Consider the following 24,189-nt stretch of genomic DNA (forward strand, 5'->3'; position numbering starts at 1 on the left):
CAGAAATGAACAGATTAACATTAGTGATTAAGGAGAAAGAACAAAATGAATATTATATGATATGGAATATTATATTCCATTGAATATTATATTCATGTATACTGCATGAGTCAAAAAGAGAACTAAAAATATTTACAGACCCCTCGCATCCTGGACATAAACTGTTTCAACTCCTACCCTCAAAACGATTCTATAGAGCACTGCACACCAGAACAACTAGACACAATAACAGTTTTTTCCTGAACACCATCACTCTGCTAAACAAATAATTCCCTCAACACTGTCAGCCTAGTTACTAAGTCTACACTACTATTAATCTTCTCATCGTTCCCACCACCCATCTCCTTCCACTTATGACTGTATGAATGTAGCCTTGTTGCTGGTATTCTTAAGATTTATATTGACTGTTTCCTAATATGATTTGATTGCTTATTTGTTCCCTATGACTATTATTAAGTGTTGTACCTTATGATTCTTGAAGAATGTATCTTTTCTTTTATGTATACCGAGAGCATATGCACCAAGACAAATTCCTTGTGTGACCAATCACACTTGGCCAATAAAGAATTCTATTCTATTCTATTCTATTCTATTCTATTCTATTCTATTCTATTCTATTCTATTCTAGGTATTTTATCAATGGTTGGAGAATAAAAAAGGCGTTTGGAAATGAAGAAGGCTAAAGAACAAATAGAAAATACATTCAGATAGAGATATAAATAAGATGAAAATTGTTAGTACATGTATGATGAGAATAGTGATGTTTAAGATTAATATGGTATTATCACTAGAAGATATTAAGAAGAAAATGGAGAGCTTTACAATGTTTAATTGTTTAATATATTATAACATTAAATTTAGACAAATAATGTTATTGTGAATGTGAATGATGTTGCAAATGGTGAACGACGTTGCACCGAGATTTTGTACCCAGACGACACACTACATAAGGAAAGACAGAATGTATGTTTGTAATTGAAAAATAAAAAATAAATTGTTTATATAGAAAATGTAATAACTTCCCATTTCTTTCAACATAGGATTGGGTTGGAGATACTTAAAGGCTTCAGGGAACTGGAATTTTCCTTCCTAGCATTCTGCGTACAGAATCCTTCACTTCATTGTTCCTGATAGTATAGATGAAAGGATTGAGCACGGGGGTGATCATAGTGTACAATATGGAGACAGACTTCATCGTACTGAAGGAAGAGTTTTTGACTGTAGGTCTTAAGTAGACAAAAAAGACTGAGCCATACAGAATGCTGACCACAACCAGATGGGAAGCACATGTCAAAAAGGCCTTCTGCTGTCTGGAGGTTGAAGGCATTCGAAGAATGGTGCAGAGGATGAAGAGGTAAGAAATGAGGGTGAAAAGCAGAGTGGACATAATCAAGACCATAACCAGGAGGAAGACAAGGACTTCAATAAGATGTGAATCTCCTCCTGCAATCTTCAACACAGGCCCAACATCACAAAAGTAATGATTGATAATGTTGGAACTGCAGTAGGGCAGGTTTGCAATCATGACCACCTGGCAAACTATGGAGAAAAATCCTCCAAACCAGGCTGATATTGACAGCTTCAGGCAGATCCTTGAAGTCATGATAGTGGGGTGTCTCAAAGGATGGCAAATGGCCAAATATCTATCCAACGATATCAAAGTGATGATGAAAAATTCAGTGACTCCGAAAAGGAAGTAGAAGAAAAATTGTATTAAACAGCAATAGAAACAGATGGAATTGTTAAAAGAGACATAATTGAGCAACAGCTTGGGCATAAAGGTTGTGGTGTGTCCGATATCCTTGAAAGAAAGGTTGCTAAGGAAGAAATACATGGGTTTCTGGAGATGACGGTCCCTGATTACCATCGTAATGATGAGCCCATTGCCCATCACACACAGGAGATAGAGCAGAAAGACGCTGGCGTACATTACCCTCTCCATTCCTACAACACGTGGCAACCCAACAAGAATAAATTCAGTTGTTCTTCTGCAATTGGTCAAATTCATCTTATTCTTCTTCTTCTACAAAAAGAGAAAATATGGAATCTTCACTGACTCAAGATTTAGCCAAATTTGTAAAATCCTCTTTCAGAAACTAGTATTACGAGTTTGACATGGAGAAGACAACAGTGAATATACACATCACAGCAACAAAGGTTCTGTGTAGCTATAGTAGCTGAAATTAAATACACATATTTCATTATCAGATATGATGGCTGAAGGAACTGGAACCCCAAAAAACTTGAGGCCACAACCAAAAAAAAAAAAAAACAATTAGTGAAATTAGTGTCATGTGTGAAATTTGTCACTGTTGGAAATTTGTCATTTGGGGAATCTTAAAAATATAATGACATCTTTGTTAGATATGGCCTACAGTTGAAATATTTTGATGTTTTGATGTTTTGATGTAAATTAGAACTTGAGAAGTTCAACATGGAGAAGACAACAGTGAATTTACACATCAAAGTATCAAAGGCTATGTGTAGCTATAGTAGCTGAAATTAAATAGACATATTTCATTATCAGATATGATGACTGAAGGCCCATAACTAAAATCCCAAAACACACGAAGCCACAATCAAAGAAACACTATTTGAAATTCGTGCCCTGTGTGAAATTTTTCACTCTTGGAAATTTCATTTGGGGAATCTTAAAAATATAATGACATCTTTGCAAGATATAGCCTACAGTTGAAATATTTTGATATAAATTAGAACTTCAGAACTTGAGAATTCTGGATTAACAGAGTTCCATACACCCATGCAGGAATCTTCTTTACATTGTTAATTATCTAAAGGAAAGAGGAGTAAAATACTGAAAAACAAAACATGGGATGTGATAGAAATATGAAAGTAAATAAAGGGCTATAGAAATATAAAAGCTAAGATGTTTCTCTCTGTGCATGGGAGTAGATGTGTATATATGCTAGGAAGTCCTAGTTATTTTTATAGTACATTCTGTCCCATGTCCTGGTTTTATAGATCATGGACCTTAAAATCTCTCCATGCTTACCTTGACTTGTTCTTACTTCATTACCTGCCTTGTCTTCTCCAAGCGTAAGACCCTTCACCCCATCATTCCATCCACTTATGAAGACAATGTTTTCAAGAACCATAGAAAATGATGCATCAGGTATTCAGGGGAAAATGGTAGACTTCTTAAGAAATGTTTTCATTAACATTTAAAGAGCATCTAGCAAATTGCATCATAGAAGGTTTATTGGCTTCTCCTCTACGGAAGCTTGGAAAACAGTCTCTATGGATATTTGCCTTTAATTTCCCGTGAGTATCCATGCAGTGTATCTAGAATATATTCAGGGCTGATATGCTTTAGATCAAATCTAATCTGTGGGCTGCCATGGGGGGGTGGGGGGAGGGCAAGCTATTTCCCAAAGGACCTGAAGGCCAGACAAGGAATAATGAGTGGAAACTGAACAAGAAGAGATTCAACCTGGAAATAAGGTGAATTTTTTTGACAATGAGAACTGTCAAATCAACCAATGGAACAGAAGTTGCCTTCAGAGGTTGCGGGACTTTCAGCACTGGAAGCTTTCAAGAAGAGACTGGACTTCCATCTGTCAGAAATGGTGTAGGACAGGGTGGGCTTCAAAATTTTTAGCAAGGGGTTCTCTCCCCAGTTTCTGGGTGGGGGTGGGGGTGGTGGGCATGGCCTAATCGGCCTCTTGCACCATGGGGGCGGGATTTTTACCCTCCCTGGGCTCCGGAGGCTTTCCTCAAGCAACTGAGATGGCGAAAATGGCCTCACCAGGCTCCGGAGGCCCTCTGGAGGCCAGAAATGGGCCCATTTCTGTACTTCCTGGACTTCTGGTAGGCCCATTTTTTGCCCTCCCTGAGCTTCCATGCGCACCCTGCACTTAACTGCTTCCAATGGGTGGGATAGGTGGAATTTTTGGGTTCTGCAAACTGCACAGAATCTTCTCCCAAACCCCTGTGAACCCCCAGCAGCCCACCCCTGGTGTAGGGTCTCCTGATTGGGTGGGGTGTTGGACTAGATGACCTACAAGGTCCCTGTCAGCCTCCACTCTTTCAATGCTTGCTTGTCAGCTGCCATGGTAATGGGGGGAAGAGGAGTTTGTGAGTTGCTAGATGGGGAAGCGTGCTGGAGGATGAGAGGAAGGGGAAACGAAAGTGAAACTTAGCTGCAGTCCTGTGCCTTTGAAGCGGCTACCTAAACAACAGTCCTGACATTCCAGATTGATGACACTGCCAGACGTTTGACTCCACCTGAGCTCTGGAGGACCTTTGGATTGAATGATTTACGCTGGACAGTTGGGAGGGGAGGGTTTCTATATGTGATTTTCATGCCTATTCCTTCAGATCTTGCTTTTCTTTGGCTGCATTCAGTTCAATTTTAATAGAAGTACCTTTACTCCATGAAAATGGTGTTGGGGTCATTCTTTCCTGAAATCTGAAAGGAGGCACGCCTGACAGTCCCTTCCAACTCGGTTAATCTGTCATCTGTTTAAATGACAAGTGGCACCCCCAAAATAGGAGGTTCTCTGGAGGCATACCAACAAGGATAAACTTTTAAGCATTTTTTAATAAATGGTCTAATCCTCTTGTTCAACTGCAAAAAGTAAAAGCATAAAACCTTCATTGAGGCAATGCTTTATCTTGTACAGAAGAATGAAACAGTCTCTCAATTTCCATAAGTATCCATAGATTATGGCTAGATTAGATTATTTAGATCAGCATGACTGATATCCAGTTCTCTTGGGACTAACTTCCAAGAATAGAGTTTATTGTATTACTAAGTCTTTTTAGATTCTTTGAAGATTCAATAAAAGAGGGAAAGAACAAACTGGAGATGATGTCCAATAATGACTTCCTTCCACTTTCTCCTTTTTCCCCATTCACTTCTCCATGGAATTCAAGGTTAAGATTTTAATTGTAGTATCCTGACGTTTTGCAGATTTCAAATCCTCTTCAGGTGTGGTGGCAAGATCATTTAGGGAATTAGACCTTTTATACTTTTGTGATGTGTTTTTCAGACTTGGCCATTATAATATATGTGGGCTTTAAGTCCCAGAATTCACCTGACAGCATATCTGGTTGTAACCATCATTATCATCGTTTAATAACCCCATAATCCCTTGCGGGGTGGAGTCTGGGCAACTGAATGGAGCTAACAGAGTGTTTACTGGCCGGATGCCTTCCTTTTGTCAATGCGGAGTTTTGTTCAGCAGATATATTCTCATAGTGCCTAGAGAGAGAAATATCTGACTCTACCTAGGTTTGAACTCACAGCATCCTGATTGTGAGGCGAGAGCTCCACCTCTAGGCCACCGCACCACTCCTAAATGGTTGTAATTATGAGGCTGCTAAAATCATGCCCTTTGTATAGGGATATTATCATCATGTTAGGTTCAGCTTGTAGCTTACTCCTAACTTGTTGGTCAGGCAATATATCTGTTTCTTTAAGAAACAACTGAGCCATGTAATCAGGGTTTGCTGAACCCTGTAATTAGGCTACAGTGCATAAATAAGCAGCGCAGAGAAGCGTTTGTTGTTCCTGATTGTTCCTGTTGCTTCCTGCGTCTTTCTGCTGATTGGTGTTAGACTGAATTGTTATATGGTACTGTATACCAAGAGTTACTAAAGTCTGTTTGCTTTGGTAAGGGAAGATACTTACTGGACTGATCTTACTGTTTATGACCTTGGACTGTTTTACTTACACCGAGACTGCTTATTATCTTGTGTATAAAGTATTTTTCTCACACGAGCTGAACGTTTATCTCCTTCCCTGTGTGTTTCTGCTCTGCTCATTGCACAAGCAACAAATACTTTTTACACACACCCTAACATTGGTTATGGGCCCAGAACGTTCCAGGGCTCTTTAATTTGTTTTTGCGGAAGTGAGAAGTGCAGGCAGTGGGTGTAGTAGTCAAGATGATGGCTTTTGAGCAAGGTACAAGTTATTCCACCATAACCCGGTTGGATGGTACAAACTATGTTACCTGGTCCACAAAATGCTGTCTACTTTTGCGAAAAGAAGGACTGTGGGACGTGGTTAATAATCCACCGGACATAGCTGCATTGAATGCTGCTGACGAAGAAGATGCCAAAAAGATAGCGAAGTTTCACAGGGACAACGAGCGTGCTTTATGCATCATTGGCCTGACACTGGGAGACCAGTAACTTGTCCATTTCCAGGGCGAAGAGTCTGCTGCGAGGTGCTGGACAAAGCTAAAGAAGCTCTACGTTCGTGACTCTGTGGGTGTCCATATCTACCTGACACGGAAATTATTTCACTTACATCTTCAGAAAGGAGGAGACATGATGGCTCACCTGGACTCCATGACAGGGCTTTTCCAGGAGCTACATGAGAAAGACCTTTTGTTTACTAAACTGCAGCAAGTTTATATTATTCTTTCATCGTTGGATGACAGTTATGACTCTTTTGTTTCATCATTAGAAGTATTGTCTAGAGATGAACTAAGATTGGCCAGTATAACTGGTAGGTTACTGGATGAGGCCAAACGTAGGCAAGAACGAGACCAGTTAAGGATGCAACAGCAACCAAAAGTGGAAGCTGTATATGAGAATGTCGATATTGTTAAACGCTGTTATGCATGTGGGTCTAAGGGGCACATTGCAAAATATTGTAATAATAAGAAAGTGTCTGCTAGAAACTCTGCTAAACCCAGGAAAGGGTGTAATTTAGCAACCAGTTCATCTATTAATATAAGAGATGATTGGTGGGTGATTGATAGCGGTGCCTCTCAATCAATAACAAAAAACAGAAAACTGTTTCTAAACATGAAGAAAAGTACTAAAAAGGTCAAATTAGCTAATGGCTGGAATGTGACTGTAGCTGGGGAGGGACTTGTTCAATGTTCTATTAGTAAGCACCCTTTACCCATGCTTTATATCCCTAGTTTGAAATATAACCTTTTATCTGTAAAGTCATTACTACATTCTGGGTTTACAGTAACTTTTAAAAACAACAAATGTTTGCTGGAATGTGAAGGCACTGTAGTTACTGCAGAATTAGAAAACGACTTATTTGTCATTAGGGATAAGTCATTACTGTTAGTTCAGTCAAAAGCTAAATTTGGAAATGTAAAGCCGCATGATGAATGCATACATTTACTACATAGAAGGCTTGGTCATCTGAATTTCAGGTTGTTGCATTCGACTGTTAAGCAGTCTAAAGGCATTAAGTTAAGGGCTTGCAGCAAATACCTGAACTGTAATACTTGTAACCAGCATAAAAGTAAAGTTACACCTGCAATCCACTGCAATGGGTTTAAAACAACTAAACCTTTGGAGGTAGTCTTTTTAGACTTAATAGGGCCAAAGAAACCCAGTTTAGGGGGAGCATGCTATATTCTGAGTATAGTTGATCACTTTACCAGATATGGTTTTTGCTACCTTATGAAGTCCAAAAGTGATACGTTCCAATGTATCACAAACTGGCTTCGTTTTGTAGAAAGGAAGCAGAGGTTTAAGGTGAAATGCATTGTTACTGACAATGGAACTGAGTTTGCTAACCATCAGTTGGCTAAGTTTTTGAAGGATGCTGGGATACAGCATAAACGTTCTGCCCCTTTTCGGCCGGAACATAATGCATATATAGAATGAAGAGGCCAGACCCTACAAGCTATGACTAGGACTATGCTGGCTGATGCTTGTTTACCTAATAAATTGTGGGGAGAAGCAATACTATGTGCCAATCATATTTTAAATAATGTGGTGCACTCCTCTACAGGAAAAATACCTTTTACTTTATGGCACGGGAGGAAGCCTGATTTAAGTTAAATACATACTTTTGGTGCACCAGCCTGGGTGCATATACCGGTTAGTCAGAGAAGGAAGGACCAACAGAGAGCAAAGAAAATGATTTTTGTTGGCTATGAGGCTAACCATGGGTCCTATAGGTTCTGGGAAAAAGGAACAACAAAAGTTTTGTGTAGCGCTAGTGCTAAATTCCTAGAACATGAAGGCTGGGACAGGTTAGAAAAAGCAGACTATGGTTTTACAGGTGTGGATGTTAAGGTAGACCATATTCCTGATGATAGTTCATCTGAGATGGATGACAAACCATCTATTAAGGTTGAAGAACAGGAACAGGAATCAGGGTTAGGGGAGGATGAACCCAATATACCTGATGTTAGTCTTGTTATGCCTAGACGATCTTCCACGGACCGGCATCCACCAGATCGCTATAAAGCCACAGTAGTTTGCCAAGTAGATATCGAACCATCCAGTTATCATGATATAAAATTATATCCAGAAAAGAGGAAAAAGCCTGGCAAGAGGCAATGGATAGAGAAATTGATTCATTGAAGAGGCTTGGTGTCTATGAAGTTGTAAGAATACCACCAAATGAGAAACTTATAGGCTGTAGGTGGGTCTACAAGGTAAAGAAAAGTGTAGATGGGGTAGTAACCCATAAAGCTCGGCTTGTTGCACAAGGGTTCTCACAGACAGATAGAGACTATGATGAGGTTTTTGCTCCAAGTTTACGAGCGAGCACTTTGAGAATGATGCTGGTTTGGGCAGCTAGAAATAAATGCTCTATTACTCATATAGATGTCGAGACAGCTTACTTGAACGCTCCGTTGAGGCATACAATATATATGAAGAAACCTCCTGGTTATGATACACAGGATAGCACTGAGTGTTGGAGGCTACAAAAAAGCTTATATGGTTTAAGGCAATCAGGTTACGAGTGGAACCAATGTATAGTGCAGGAATTACACAACATTGGGTTCTATGAGGGCGTAGCAGATAAATGTCTGTTTAAAAAAGAACAGGATGGATGTGTTTCATTCTTGTTACTCTTTACAGATGACATTGCCATAATTACCAGAACTGACGCTGAGGCCAGAGAGATTATCGGTCAGTTGCAAACAAAATTTAAACTTAGAAATCTAGGACATATACGGCATTATCTAGGGCTGGATATCCTGAAAACATCTAGAGGATTTAGAATTTCACAATCTAATAAAATCTGCAAATTGTTGACAAAATATGGGATGGAATTATGTAAACCTGCCAAGACTCCTATGACACAAGAATTCCAGCAGGATAGTTTGCAGAGTCCACAGTTCAGTAAAGAACTGTATCAATCATTAATAGGCAGTTTGTCATATTTGAGCAACTGGACACGGCCTGATATAGCTTTTAGTGTTAATCAACTAGCGCAATATAGTTCAGAGCCTATTGATAGGCATTGGCAAGCTGCAAAACGTATTCTTAGATATCTTAAAAGAACGTTACATTTTGCTATGTATTTAGAACCAAATGCCAATATGGTGTTAAAGGTGTTCTGATGCCAGTTTTGCCAGAAAATCTACGTCTGGAATAGCAATCATGTTGGATAACTGCCTGATTGGATGGAGATCAATTTGCCAGAAACACATCAGTTTGTCTACCATGGAAGTGGAGTTTTCTTGTCTATCACTTACATGTACTGAACTGATTTATTATAAACAGTTGATGGAAGATATTGGATTCAAAATGGACTATCCTATTACGGTTTATGAAGATAACCAGGCAGCCATTACAATGGCAACGAATCTTGCTGTAAAGACAAGGACTAAATACACTGATATATGTTATCTGAATGTTCGGCAATGTGTTAAGGATAACATGATTACATTGGAATATTGCGCATCAGAGGACAATATTGCCGATAATTTTACCAAAGCGCAAGGTGCCATTAAACACACCAATTGTTGTGAAAGATTTGGATTAAGAATCTGACATGTAACTGATACCACTGTACAATGTATGATTTGGATGTGTAGTTTTGTTTCTGTATCTATTGTGTATATTGTCCTCCCCAATGGGGAGAATGTTAGGTTCAGCTTGTAGCTTACTCCTAACTTGTTGGTCAGGCAATATATCTGTTTCTTTAAGAAACAACTGAGCCACGTAATCAGGGTTTGCTGAACCCTGTAATTAGGCTACAGTGCATAAATAAGCAGCGCAGAGAAGCGTTCGTTGTTCCTGATTGTTCCTGTTGCTTCCTGCGTCTTTCTGCTGATTGGTATTAGACTGAATTGTTATATGGTACTGTATACCAAGAGTTACTAAAGTCTGTTTGCTTTGGTAAGGGAAGATACTTACTGGACTGATCTTACTGTTTATGACCTTGGACTGTTTTACTTACACCGAGACTGCTTATTATCTTGTATATAAAGTATTTTTCTCACACGAGCTGAACGTTTATCTCCTTCCCTGTGTGTTTCTGCTCTGCTCGTTGCACAAGCAACAAATACTTTTTACACACACCCTAACACATCAAGTGATGTTTAGTAAATAATTTTCTCATATAATGTAGGTGATTGTGAAGTGTTTAGTGTTAACTTTCCACTCACACCTTTCCTTAATTCATCTGCATTGAAGGTTGAGTCTCTTCATGAGTGGTTGTAACCTTCAATGCAGATGAATTAAGGAACTACAGAATTTAAATATCTCTTTGGGATATTGAAGTTTGGATTCTTGTATCAAAGTCAATGGAGAGGGGGTGGAATACAATGACCCAAATCTTCCCTTCAAACTTCGGGATTTTATGATATCATTCTTTGTGGCGTTCATTATTTGAAACACTGTTCTCCAATCCAGAAAACAAGATATCAAATATGCACCAAAGGAGAAAATAAGAGAAACTGGGGGGGGGGGGGTCGGGGAATCCTCTTCACTATTAGCTATTACTATCCCACAAATTTCTGGATTCCATTTCTGTTTAAGAATACATAACTTTAGACAAATAATTTAGAAAAAGAGCATAATTGTGCAAAATGAGCAAACCGTTCAGGGTTTCAAGTAATTACTCCACAGAAAGCAGAACTCTGAGACAAACAAGTTCCTCAAAGAACAATTTTATTGAAGATATCATATTGGCACAAACTGGTGAAAGGCGACTCTGAAAGTTCCTGCGGTTTTCACCTGATTTAAAAGTGAGAGTTCCCCCTTTCCCCAAACAATCAGTCATGTTGTTCAATCAAGGTGCTGGCTGGTTGCTTGGTAACTGGACTTCTCTTCTCCCCAGCCACCTGTTGGAATGTCCTTGGTTCCTACATGAAACTATTTTGTTTTGGCTACAAAACCCCCATCTAACTATGTCCCTGCTGCCTATCCCTTCTTCGTACTATGGCAACCCTGCAGCCTTCAAAATGGGCCCAGTCAGGTTCGCTTCAGAGTTGACACAAAGCATATTATGGAGAAAAAGGGACTCAATATTTATTTACTTACATGTTTACTTGTTCAGTTTCTAAAGTTCCCTAACTTCAAAATATAGCATGGCTATAACTTGTTGCTGCATCCTTACGATGTACATTGATTGTTTCCTAATATGATTCAATTGCTTATTTGTACCTTATGACTATCATTAAGCATTGTCCTTTATGATTCTTGATGAATGTATCTTGTCTTTCTATGTACTCTGAGAGCTTATGCACCAAAGACAAGTTCCTTGTGTGTCCAATCACACTTGGCCAATAAAGAATTCTATTCTATTCTAAAAATATAAGAATCTTGATTGATATTTCTGGCATGTCCCAACGTGAAAGAACATACCACTTGCAGGAGTCCTTCAAAAGATAAATAAGGTTTACATTTCATAAACAAGAAATTTGTTGGAAAATGGAATTGCTTCCCATTTCTTTTAACAAAGGGTTCGGGTTGGAGATAATTAAAGATTTTAGAGGCCTGGAAACTTCCTTCCTATCATTTTATGTACAGAATCTTTCACTTCGTTGTTCCTAATGGTGTAGATGAAAGGATTGAGCACGGGGATGATGAAAGTATAGAGTATGGAGACGTACTTTGTCATACTAAAGGAAGAGTTCTTGATAGTCGGTCTTAAGTAGACAAAAAAGACCGAGCCGAACAGAATGCTGACCACAACCAGATGTGAAGCACAGGTGGAAAAGGCCTTCTGCTGTCTGGAGGTTGAAGGCATTCGAAGAATGGTGCAGACGATGAAGAAGTAAGAAATGAGGGTGAAAACCAGGGAGGACACAACCACAACCACAGCAAAAATGAAGGTGAGGGCTTCAATCAGACGTGTATCTCCTCCTGCAATCTTTAGCACAGGTCCAACATCACAATAGAAATGATTGATAACGTTGGAAGTGCAGTAGGGCAAACTTGCAATCATGACTACCTGGAAGATTATGGAGAAAAATCCACCAAACCAGGCTGCTATTACCAATTTAAGGCAGACCCCCGAAGTCATAATAGTGGAGTGTCTCAAAGGATGGCAAATGGCTATGTATCTATCCAAGGAGATCAAAGTTATAATAAAAAATTCAGTGACTCCAAAAAGGAAGTAGAAGAATAATTGTATTAAACAGCAATAAAAACAGATGGAATTTTAGCAGAGAGATAATTAAGCAACAACTTGGGTATAAAGACTGTGGTGTATCCAATGTCTTTGATAGAAAGGTTGCTAAGGAAGAAATACATGGGTTTCTGGAGATGGCGGTCCGTGATTACTATCATAATGATGAGCCCATTGCCCATCAGACACAGGATGTAGAGTAGAAAGATGCTGGCATACATCACACTTTCCAGTCCCAAAACACTTGGCAATCCAACAAGAATAAATTGAGCTGCTTTTGTGCAATTGGTCAAGTTCATCTTCCCCCTTTTATTACAAAAAGAGAAAATGTAGAATCTTCATTCGATCAAGATTCCTGAAGACCTTTTTCAGAAAGAAACTATTGCAAGAGAGAAGACACAAGGCTTGGTTTTAAAATCAAAATAATGAATGTTATCTGTAGGTATAGTAGCTGAATAAGACATTTCAATATACACATTTGATTTTTTCCCCCTTTTTAATGACCCTCTAATCCCTTGCATCATGGTGGAGTCAGGGCAACTGAACAGACCTTGAGCATTTACTGGCCAGATGCCCTTCCTGATGCCTATGCGGAGTTCGCAGCAGACAAGAACTCATTGTGTCCAGAGAGAGAAATATCTGCCACTATCTAGGATTGAACTCACAATTGATTTCAAATTGACCATCAATCGAATGTCACAACTCATGAGACCAAAACATACTATTAGAAGAAAACATACTATTAGATCTATTAGAGCTTGGTGTCAAATATGGCCTAACACTTTTTAAAATGTTTTTAATTGTTTGTTATTGTTTTTAATAATGGGGCCAAATTTATATATATCTTTTTAATTGTATTTTAATGTTTGTAGTTTATGTTTTTACTTGGCTGTTCACCTCCCTGAGTCCTCAGGGAGAAGGGCGGTATACGAATTTAAAACTAAATAAATAAATAAATAAATAAATAAATAAATAAATAAATAAATATGAAATTTCCTACAGTCAGAAAATAAGAGGTGCTTGGGAATTCATAAAAACATGACATTTTTGAAAATAGGACTAGAGGTGAAATATTTTGATACAAATTAGAAGCTGGCAGTTCTCAGTAGAGAACTGTGCAGAAACATTCTACCTATTGTTCTTGATCTACAGAAGAGACCAGTCAACTATTGAAAAACAAAATATGGAGTGTGAAAGAAAAACGAGGAAACGTAGAAGAATTTTTATAGATAACATGGAATACGGAATGGAGGGGGTTGAGAGCAAAAAGAGAGAGAATTTGTGAATGAAACCAAACTACAGGGAGAGCATAAAGAATGGAAGACTGTGTTGTGCAGCAAATAGAATATTATCTGAGAGTCTCAAAAACAGAAGAAGAATAAAAAAACCCACCAGATAGAGAGAATGGGATACAATTTATAGCCATCCAAAAAAGTAATACATAAATTTTTAAAATTTCAGTGACACCTAACATCAAAAACATCATCAAAAAAGCTCAACAAAGAATGTTCTTTCTGTGCCAAATCAGAAAGCTCAAACTGCCCAAGGAGCTGCTGATCCAGTTCTACAGAGGAATTATTGAGTCTGTCATCTGCACCTCTGTAACTCTCTGGTTTGGCTCTTATTCTATTCTATTCTATTCTATTCTATTCTATTCTATTCTATTCTATTCTATTCTATTCTATTCTATTCTATTCTATTCTATTGATGTAAGTAAAAAAAGGGTGTGTTTGTTAGAAATAAAAAAATTAAGATGTTTTTCTGCATGGATGTGCATAAATCCTAGGAAGTCAAAGTTATTTTAGCTGTGAAATTGTGTTCCATGAGCTTGTTCTAAAAAAAAAAACCATGGGCCTAAAGATCTCTCTACCATTACCTTGACTTCTTCCTTCATTACCCACCTTGTCTTCTCCTAATGCTCTTTACACCATCTCTCTATCCATTCATCAATGTAGAGATTTGAAGAACCATAGAAAATGGTACATCATGTTTTGAGGGGAAAATGGTAGACCTCTTGAGAAATATTTTCCTTAACATTTCAACAGCATCTTAGCAGATTGCATCATATAAAGTTTAATGACTGGTTCTCCAAGGAAGCTTGGAATACAATCTCTAAGGATATCTACTTTAATTTCCCATGAGCACCCATGCTCTATAACTAATAGATACCCAAGGTTGATATGCTTTGGATGAACCTTCAAATGCCACCCCAAGACAGGAGGTTCTCTGGAGACACACCAACAAAGATAAACTCTCATTAAACTCTTTTAAGAGACTCAGTGGTGCAGTGGTTAGAGTGCGGTACTGCAGGCTACTTCTACTGCCTGCTGGCTGCCTGCAATTTGCCTGCTATGTCCCAGGGACCATAGTTTGAGGACCCCTGATTTAGTACAATATAAAAATGCAAATAATTTTTCTGCGGACCACCAAAATTTTCTCATGGACCACCAGTGGTCAACACACCACCTGTTGGTGACCGCTGGATTAGAAGACCTCCAAGGTCTCTTCCAGTTATTCTGATTTTGATTCCTAGTCCAACATGGCAACTAATGTACTACCCTGTTTTAGGGTACAGAACTTCCATGTATTAGATGTCAAGGAAAAAGCTTAGAAAACAAACTTTATTGGAAACATGATCATGATACAAAGTCAATTTATTATAGCAGTCTTCTTGATCCAACTGGTATGGAATCACCCATCCATCCCAAATCTTTTCCCATGATTACCTAGAGATGGAGAAGAAACAATTTTGGTCCCTGTTTGAATGTTTACGATACATAATGTTGTATTGTTCAACCAAAAGTTTTAACAAGTTACCTATTCATCCCTCATTGCCCACATTAAAAGCGAGGAATTTTCAACAAGTGTTTTATAAACGTGAATATCTGTTTTATGAATATAAAAATACATATATATATATATATATATATATATATATATATATATATATATATTATTTTAGAGAAATTCATTGAACAAATGATCTATTAAACAAATACACAAGGCTACATTATTGGGAAAAAATGTTATTACCCCAATTCAGGAATTAATATATCAGATATTATAACCAAGGGGAAACCAAATTGGAAAAAATGCTCCACTATAGGTAGGTCAGGTTTTCAGTTAAGGATTTAGTCATCTGATAGGAAAAATTCTGTAATATATGAATCTTAGGACATTAGATTGAGGAATTGAATTGATATAGTAATTGAAATATTAGAAGAGAACTGGAACAGGGCACTCCCCAAATTTGAGTACTGTGCTTGCAAGAATCAACGATGGCCATCTCTTTTTTCGAATTCAATTCCCAGAAATTTCTAGGTTCAAATTCTCAAAACTACTGTTTCAAAACACATTACTTTAGGCAAATGATGTAGTAAATTAGCAATAGCATTTAGATTTATATACCGCTTCATAGTACTTTACAGCTTTCTCTAAATGATTTACATTGTCAACTTTCAGCTAGTCAGCATTGAAGTCCTGGATGTGGGCAGAGTTAGCTTGTAGTACTGCATTTTAACCAGTGCACCACCACAACTCTTAAAGTGAAATTCTGGAAATGAGCAAAACTTATTATGGAGAAAAAGTGAGTAAATATTTATTTACTTATAGCCGCAGTGCACAGTGGTTAGAGTGCAGGCTACTTCTGCTGCTCACTGGCTGCCCGCAGTTTGGCAGATCGAACCTCACCAGGCTCAAGGTTGACTCAGCCTTCCATCCTTCCGAGGTCAGTAAAATGAGGACCCAGATTGTTGGGGGCAATAGGCTGACTCTGTAAACCACTTAGAGAGGACTGTAAAGCACTGTGAAGCGGAATATAAGTGTTGCAATATTTTCAGGATCAGACTCAATAATATTAGTAAGAGTTAAAGGTTTAAATATATTTCCTTTTATTTACAATAGGCATTCTATATTCACTGAATATTCACAGATAGAAGCAAGGAAAAGGGTGTGGGTGGCTCCTTATATATACAATGGGTGGAGCTATAAGTGGGAGTGGTGAATTATGAATACATTAAGAAGTGAAGAATAAGTTAACCCCTGTTACCCCGTTCATATATTATTTACACATTAGAGAATAAGGCATTTACATCTGACAAATCCCCCTCTAAATGCCGATTCGTTATACAACACCAATTACACTCAGATTCAGGACAATACAATACATACAACTTAGAAGTTAAATATTTGTGTTGCTTAGAAGGTAAAGGCTTTGTCAATATGTCAGCTAACTGTTCTGAAGTATCACAATGCACTGCTTTAATAAATCCATCCTGAGATAATTGTCTCACATGTTTAAATTTTATATCTATATCTCTAGACCTTTGTCCAATGGCATCAGATCTAGATATTTCAATGGCTGCTTTATTATCTTCATGCATAACAAAAGGCAAAACAGGTTTTTTCCAAACATCTGAAATTAAATCATTAAACCATACAAGGTTATTTGTAGCTTTGGATAAACAGACATATTCCGCTTCTGTCGTTGAAGTGGCCACTAGTTCTTGTTTACCAGTGTACCGGTAAACTGGACAGTCATTTAAGAGAAATATATAACCAGATGTACTTTTTCTACATGAGGTGTCTCCAGCCCAGTCTGCATCTGCATAACATGTAAGCTTTGGTTCTTTATTGTCTTTAGGTTCTAATATTAAGCAAAAGTCTAGTGTACTTTTCAGATATCTTAAAATTCTTTTAACAGCTTCCCAGTGGTACATTGTTGGTTTGCTGACATGTCTGGATAATAGATTGAGTGGTAAGGCGATATCTGGTCTAGTCCAATTAGATATATAAAGAAGTGAACCTATGATTGATCTATAAAATGTGTTATCCTTGAATTCGGGGGAAGATTCATCAGCATTTCTTAGAAAATCAGTTTGCATAGGAGTATCACAAGGTTTGGCATTGTTTAAATTGCATTTGTTTAAAAGTTCTACAATCTTATCTCTCTGAGTAAGTTTGAATCCCCTTCTAGTCTTATTAATTTGGACACCAAGATATTTGTTTACTTTACCTAGAGATTTTAACGAGAAATGTTCATTTAGTTTGGTTACAAAGGTTTCTCTTCTCTCTTTATGTTTTCCTATGTATAGAATGTCATCCACATAAATCAATACAAATTCAATGTAATCATCATCCTTTTTGACAAAAAAACAGTTATCAGCAGTTGTAGCGTTGAAGTCCATGGTTCTAAGTACTTTCACTAAACAATCATACCATCGTTTACCAGATTGTTTTAACCCGTATAAACTCTTGTTTAACAACCAAATTTCATTTTTGTTTGTGTATTGACTGTGAGGTGCTCTTACGTATATTTCTTTATCTAGTTTAGCGTGTAGATACGCAGTCTGTATGTCGTATTGAAATACATCAAGGTTGAGTGCTGATGCTACCACTAGAGCTGTTTTGACACTCTCTGTTCTTACTGTGGGGGAATACGTGTCAGTATAGTCCTCCGGATATTTCTGTGCATAACCTTGTGCAACTAGTCTAGCTTTGTATAGAGTATTGCCTCCCTCTAAATTCTTAATCTTATATATCCACCTGGTACCAATAATTGTTTTATCCTTAGGTGCAATTGCAGGTGTGAATACATTTAATCCTTGTAAACTTTCCATCTCTTTTTTCATCGCTAATTCCCATTTTTCCTTTTCTTCACAAGGGAGTTTTAACACTTCCTCATATGTATTGGGTGTTGTTGGCTCACCATCCATATGCATTATGTAATCCTTGTATTTATTTGGCATTTGATTTCTGGTGTTTCTAATGGTTTTTTCAGGTTTACTATCGTTATCATGCAAATATCTTGCTTCCTTTTTTGTTAATGTGTCTGTCTTAATTTTGTGTTGGCTATTTGTCCAAATTTTGGTTTTGTTCTTATTTTTCTTGATATTTTGCTTTTCTATGATCCCTTCTTCATGAGATTTTGTACCTTTATATTTATTTGGAAATATTTCATTAAGATGTAATTTAGACCAGTTAGCCTGTTCATGGAACACAGCTGTTCTGGAGACTATAAATTTGTTATTGTTATCAATGAATCTGTACCCTTTAGTACCGGTCTCGTATCCCATAAATCTGAGTCTTCTGGATACGTTTTCTCCTTTTCTTCTTAATTGTTTAGGTATGTGTACGTCTGCAGTGACTCCAAATATATGCATGTGTGCTAATTTTGGTTTTCTATTATACATCACTTCATATGGTGTCTTATTTACAATGCTGGACCATGTTCTATTTTGTGTGTAATTTGAATAGTGTAAGGCTTCTGACCAGAATTGTTTGCTTAAGCCAGCATCTTCCAATGTGCATCTAATCATGGTTTGTAATGTGGAATTTTTCCTCTCTACAATCCCGTTCTGGAACGCAGAAAATGGACTAGATGTGTAATGTAACATTCCTTTGTCTTTTAACCATTGGGAGAATTCTTTAGACATGAATTCGCATCCCCTATCTGTCATAATTTGTTTTATTTTGATGTTGTGTTGTGTTTCTATGCATTTGTAAAATTCTTTAAATTTTTGAAATGTTTCATCTTTGTGTTTTAATGTATAAAGAAACCCATAGCGGCTATAATCGTCCACTATTGTCAGGAAGTAACGTTTTCTATAAGTGATTGATGGAGTTAATGGACCAACTAAGTCCATGTGTACTAAATCAAAAATTTTGTTAGTTGATCTAGTAGATTTTCTTGGCCTGGGGCTAGTTTTTAGTTTTGTAGATTTACATACTGAGCATTCCAAATAGTTTTCACAATTTTTTATTTTAACACCTTCTGCGTGTTCAGTCATTTTTTGTACTACAGGAAAACTGGCATGTCCTAACTTCCTATGTAAGATGTGAGCACACTCATCATGAATTGGCTTACCTATTTTTGGTTTTTTTTCATTGTGTGCATCTTTGTGATCATGAGATGTTTTACACTCATCATTGTCACTATTGCTAATATTTTCATCATCTACTTCAATACAATCTTCCATATTTGAGTCAATGTTATGCAACCATTTTTCCTTAGTTATCAGATAAGGTAGGCCTCCTTTAATCATCACTGTGCCTATATTTATTTTATTCTTCTCCAAAATTGCTTTTCCTTTTGAAAAAACAATGTTAATGTCAGAATCTCTACTTAGTTTTATAGCACTTAGTATGTTATGAGGTATCTCAGGTATTAGCAATACCCCCTCTATTTTTCCTAGACCAGGCAAGGTTACATTCCCTCTACCTAATACTTGCACCTTTTCTTGGTTAGCTACCTTTATTACAAATTTATCTTCTGCAAATGAAGACAATATATTTCTGTTATTAGTGGTGTGATTAGTTGCTCCAGAATCAATAAGCCAATTATTGTTCTCATTTTGCTGTATGTTAGTGTTGTCTTGTTTATTTAGCCCGTTCAGTGAGCCAGATTTTCTATCCTTTGAATTATCTCTGCCCCCTCTATTCTCTTTGTAATTTGGTGGGCTCCTATATCTATGTCTATCTATGGAAGACTGTCTATAATTGTATTTGTTTCTATATTCTGACCTGTGCCTTTCTCTTGAAATTTTGGGACAGTCTCTTCTATTGTGTTCCCTGGATCCACAATTGTGGCATTTAAATGTTTCATTATATTTTTCTTGGAAAGCTACTTTCCTATATGGTTTGTGTTCTGTGTGATTTCTAGAACGATTCCTTCTTGAATTGTCTTCTGCTATCAATTTATTGGATAGACTTTCTATGGATAAATATCCTAGATTGATAGTGTCTAAATGTGACATAAAATTGTCCCATGATGAATCAAGTGAGTTGATAATAACACTTTTCATTGTTTGGTCTGAAATCACCTCCCCCCTCAAATGCAGCTCAGCTCTTATTTTGTTTAAATATATTAAATGCTCACTTATGGAAACCCCTGGTTTTACCCTAGATGAAAAGAAATCTTTAGACATCCTTGTGGTGGTAGCTACACTGTCACTGTGAAACAAATTAAACATGCATTGAATGATTTCTGAAACAGTCAGATTTGGCTTAATGCTATGATACATTGCAGGAAATACACTAGATATTATTAAGAAAAATGCTCTATGGTGTAAACAATCTATTTTTAGAGTCCAAGGTCTTTTTGGGGGACTAGTGATAAAAAATAATAAGTTTTCCTTCATAAAGACAACCTGGAGCTGTTGATACCATTCTTGCAAATTAACGCCATCAACCCTTAGCTTTGGGAAGTCACTGGGTAAATTTCCGACATTATTGTGTCCATTACTTACAACCTGAGGTAGTCCGTGGTCTCGCAAGTGTAGAAAATTGCAAAACGGCATGGGGATGCTCGCAACAAGTCTGCATGGTCTCCTCGCCAGTTCATGTCTTCCCGGACCGTCTGCGTAGTTTTGCGCATGCGCGTTGTCCATTTCTTCTTTGGAGTCGTCGTGGAAGGTTCTCTCCATTGTGGCTCGCTCGTTCTGCTCCTCTTCAGATGAATCGGTCTCTGGTTCGATTTTGGGAGTCTTGACGACGGCGGCTGCTCTTCCTCTTCCCCTGAGGGCTTTGATGCTTGCTTCGGTCTGTGGCGTAGGGCGGTACCGGCAGGGCTTTCTGGGTTCGGGCGTCGGCGTCCTCGTAGTCAGGATGGGAGCGGGCAGGTCTTGAGGCATCGGCTTGCTCGCTCGCTTCTTCGGTAGCTGTTTGTTAATTTTTAGTTTTGGCCCAAATGCAGCAAAAAGCGTTTTCATTGCTGATTTTATTTGGGAGTTTGTTGAATCATCTTCACTTTCTGATTCTGATTCTTCTGAGGAGTTTGAATCTTCTTTTTCATTTTCGTTGTTTGATAACGTTTTTCGCGCCAGAAATTTTGAATTGAGCATTTTGATTGGCTCTGCTTCGCTCACCCTGGAGGCCTGTTGAAACCAAGATGGCTGCCATTCAAAATTTCGCGCAGGATCACCGTTTTTCTTCTTCGTAATGACTTTCTCTGCAGTCATATCACTCACTATTTTTGGGTCTTTAGACTTTTCATTAGTGATGTTTTTCTCTCTCGCTGCTCCGCTGTTCTTCAGCATATCTTGGAGTTTCGCGATGAGGCTTTCATCATTCTTCTGGCTCTTTAATAGTTTTAATATCTCTGACCTGAGTTCGTTATTCTCTATTTCGATTTCCTTCTGGTCATCAATTTCATCTATTATTTCTTCGTCTTCAGTGGTGTATTCTTCGGATTCTCTCGAAATTGCGTTTGTGGATTCGTTGATTATTTCTTGTTCTGTTTCCATTTCTTTGCTGTAGGCCCTGGTGTTGGGCCTATCTTTCTTAGACATTTTTAAGTTTTTTATTGAGTCAATTAACCATCCTCTGCTACCAGCTTGTTGCAATATTTTCAGGATCAGACTCAATAATATTAGTAAGAGTTAAAGGTTTAAATATATTTCCTTTTATTTACAATAGGCATTCTATATTCACTGAATATTCACAGATAGAAGCAAGGAAAAGGGTGTGGGTGGCTCCTTATATATACAATGGGTGGAGCTATAAGTGGGAGTGGTGAATTATGAATACATTAAGAAGTGAAGAATAAGTTAACCCCTGATACCCCGTTCATATATTATTTACACATTAGAGAATAAGGCATTTACATCTGACAATAAGTCTAAGTGCTATTGCTATTGCTATAATTACTTACTCAATTTCTAAAGTTGCCCAACTCCATAATAACTCTTGGTGGCACACAATACTCAGAACATTTCAAAATAGAAAAGAGCAAATAGAACCTGTTTACCAATCTCAAATGTGAAAATGTAACCCTATTTGAGACCAACAAAGTACAATCGACAATAGAGTCCAAATATCTCCAGACAATCGTCTTTCTAGTATTGAACTTCAGTCTGTTCCTCCCTATTCAGGCCTCTACTGGAGCATGATTTTGACAGTATCACTAGGTTGGTCCAAGGTGGAAATATCCAGCTGGATATTACCTCACTCCAAACTGACAGATGACCACAGTCAATTCCCTCAAGTAGTTGTTAAATACCAACTGAAACTAATCATAGAAAAAAGAGAGGTATATACAGAATATTATGTCCAATTTACACACTCTAATGTCTGTGGGCAGTCCAGATGGATACCACAATCAATGGTATTGAAAGATGCTAGAACCGTGATGGCAAACCTATGACACGCATGCCACAGGTGGCATGCACAGCCACCATTGCCCCTGCCCAGCTCCAATGTGCATGTGTGCACAGCTCCCACTGGCCAGCTGGTCTTCGGGTCTCGGCCGTGCATGTGCAGAGAGTAGTGCAGATGTGGGGGATGCATGCATGCACAGGGGGTGGGGCGTATGCACAGGGGGTGCAGGTTGGTGCAGGAGGCTTTCCAGGCCCAAAATGAGGCCCTGGGGGACCTCTTGCAGCCTCCCCACACCCTGTTTGGCTTCCAGGTTGGTGCAGGAAGCTTTCCAAGCCCAAAACGGGGCACTGGGAGGCCTTGTGCTGCCCCCCCTGTGCCCCATTTTGGGCCTGGAAAGCCTCCTGAATCAACCTGGAAGCCAAAATGGGGCACGGGGGGCACATGTGTAGGGGGGGCAGGTTACATGCACAGGGGATTCATGTGCATGCATGGGGGGATGCATGCATATGCGCCGGGGCAGGGCGCATGCATGGGGAGCACTCACATTGCATTTTGGGGGTTTAGTTGCATGCATTTTGGGCACTCAGCACCAAAAAGGTTAACCATCACTGTACCAGAAGATGAAGGAGAACCAGGATGCTTGCACCATGCCTTCCCAACTTTAACACTGGGAAGCATGACTGATGCAATTTCAGTTTAATGTCCTGCTCTGAAATCCAAATGATCAGGAGATACCAAATTTTATTTTATACAGTACATACAGATGCTTCTCAACAAAGAGAAAAAAGAAAACATGTTGCATTCCACTTGAATGTGACTCACAATTACCTCGCTGTTGCGGGACGCAGTGTGAAATATCATATGAATTTTTGTTGATATTTTTGAGCACACCCCAACTTGAAGGAATAGATACATATAGGACAAGGGGGGAAATCTACTTACCTTCCCTACTGGTTCGGAAGTGCATGTGTTACATGCACACACTCTCCTCTTGTCCACACGCATCACATGTGCACACAGACCCTCTGCGCATGCGCAGAGGGTAAAAAACAGGTTTTAACCAGGAAGTAATGACAACAGGGCAGGTGGGCGGAGCCTCACACTGCCATCGCTACCGGTTCTCCAAACCACCCTCTGCCATCGCTACCGGTTTGGCTAAACTGGTCCGAACCAGGAGCATTTCATCCCTGATATAGGAGTCCTTCAAAAGACAGATTAGGTTTACGTTTAATATACAAGAAATCTGCCGGAAAACAGAATCACTTCCCATTTCTTTTAACCATGGCCAGCGCTCCATGGCTTAGGGCCGGGGTACTTACGAGACCGCCTTCTGCCACCAATAGCCTCCCACCGGCCAGTACGCTCGCACAGAGTGGGCCTCCTCAGGGTGCCGTCCGCCAGACAATGTCGGCTGGCGACCCCCGGGGGAGGGCCTTCTCTGTGACGGCGCCCACCCTCTGGAACAACCTTCCCCCAGAGTTACATACAATAACAGACCTCTGGATTTTTCGTCGGGCCCTGAAAACCTATTTATTTCAACTAGCTGGGCTGGCTTGAGTTTAATTTTAAATTAGTTTTAAATTGGGTTGTTTTAATTTACGGTCAAAATATTTAATTATTTTAATACTGTTTTTAAATTTTGTATGCTCTGTTTTTACTTTGGCTGTGCACCGCCCTGAGTCCTTTTTGGAGAAGGGCGGTATAGAAATTTAATTAATAATAATAATAATAATAATAATAATAATAATAATAATAATAACAACAACAACAACAACAAC

The 24,189-nt window shown here is 38.5% G+C and overlaps 1 protein-coding gene and 1 pseudogene across 1 annotated transcript; both read right to left on the minus strand.

Moving 5' to 3' along the window:
• Nucleotides 1-1,066: 1,066 nt before the first annotated feature.
• LOC148113726 (olfactory receptor 6X1-like) lies at nucleotides 1,067-2,291 on the minus strand. The gene has a single exon (XM_087893328.1). It carries the CDS (start codon nucleotides 2,006-2,008, stop codon nucleotides 1,067-1,069), a length of 942 nt encoding a protein of 313 aa, XP_087749454.1. The 5' UTR covers nucleotides 2,009-2,291.
• Nucleotides 2,292-11,674: 9,383 nt separating this feature from the next.
• Nucleotides 11,675-12,615, minus strand: LOC148113727 (olfactory receptor 6X1-like; annotated as a pseudogene).
• Between the last annotated feature and the right edge of the window lie 11,574 nt (nucleotides 12,616-24,189).

The sequence above is a fragment of the Pantherophis guttatus genome, chromosome 4 (assembly GCF_059756535.1).
Source record: "Pantherophis guttatus breed Tessera chromosome 4, ASM5975653v1, whole genome shotgun sequence".
In the NCBI taxonomy this organism is placed as follows: domain Eukaryota; kingdom Metazoa; phylum Chordata; class Lepidosauria; order Squamata; family Colubridae; genus Pantherophis; species Pantherophis guttatus.

Bases quoted from the DNA above. Each gene is read 5' to 3' on its own strand.
- LOC148113726 (XM_087893328.1), bottom strand. From the start codon at position 2,008: ATGAATTTGACCAATTGCAGAAGAACAACTGAATTTATTCTTGTTGGG.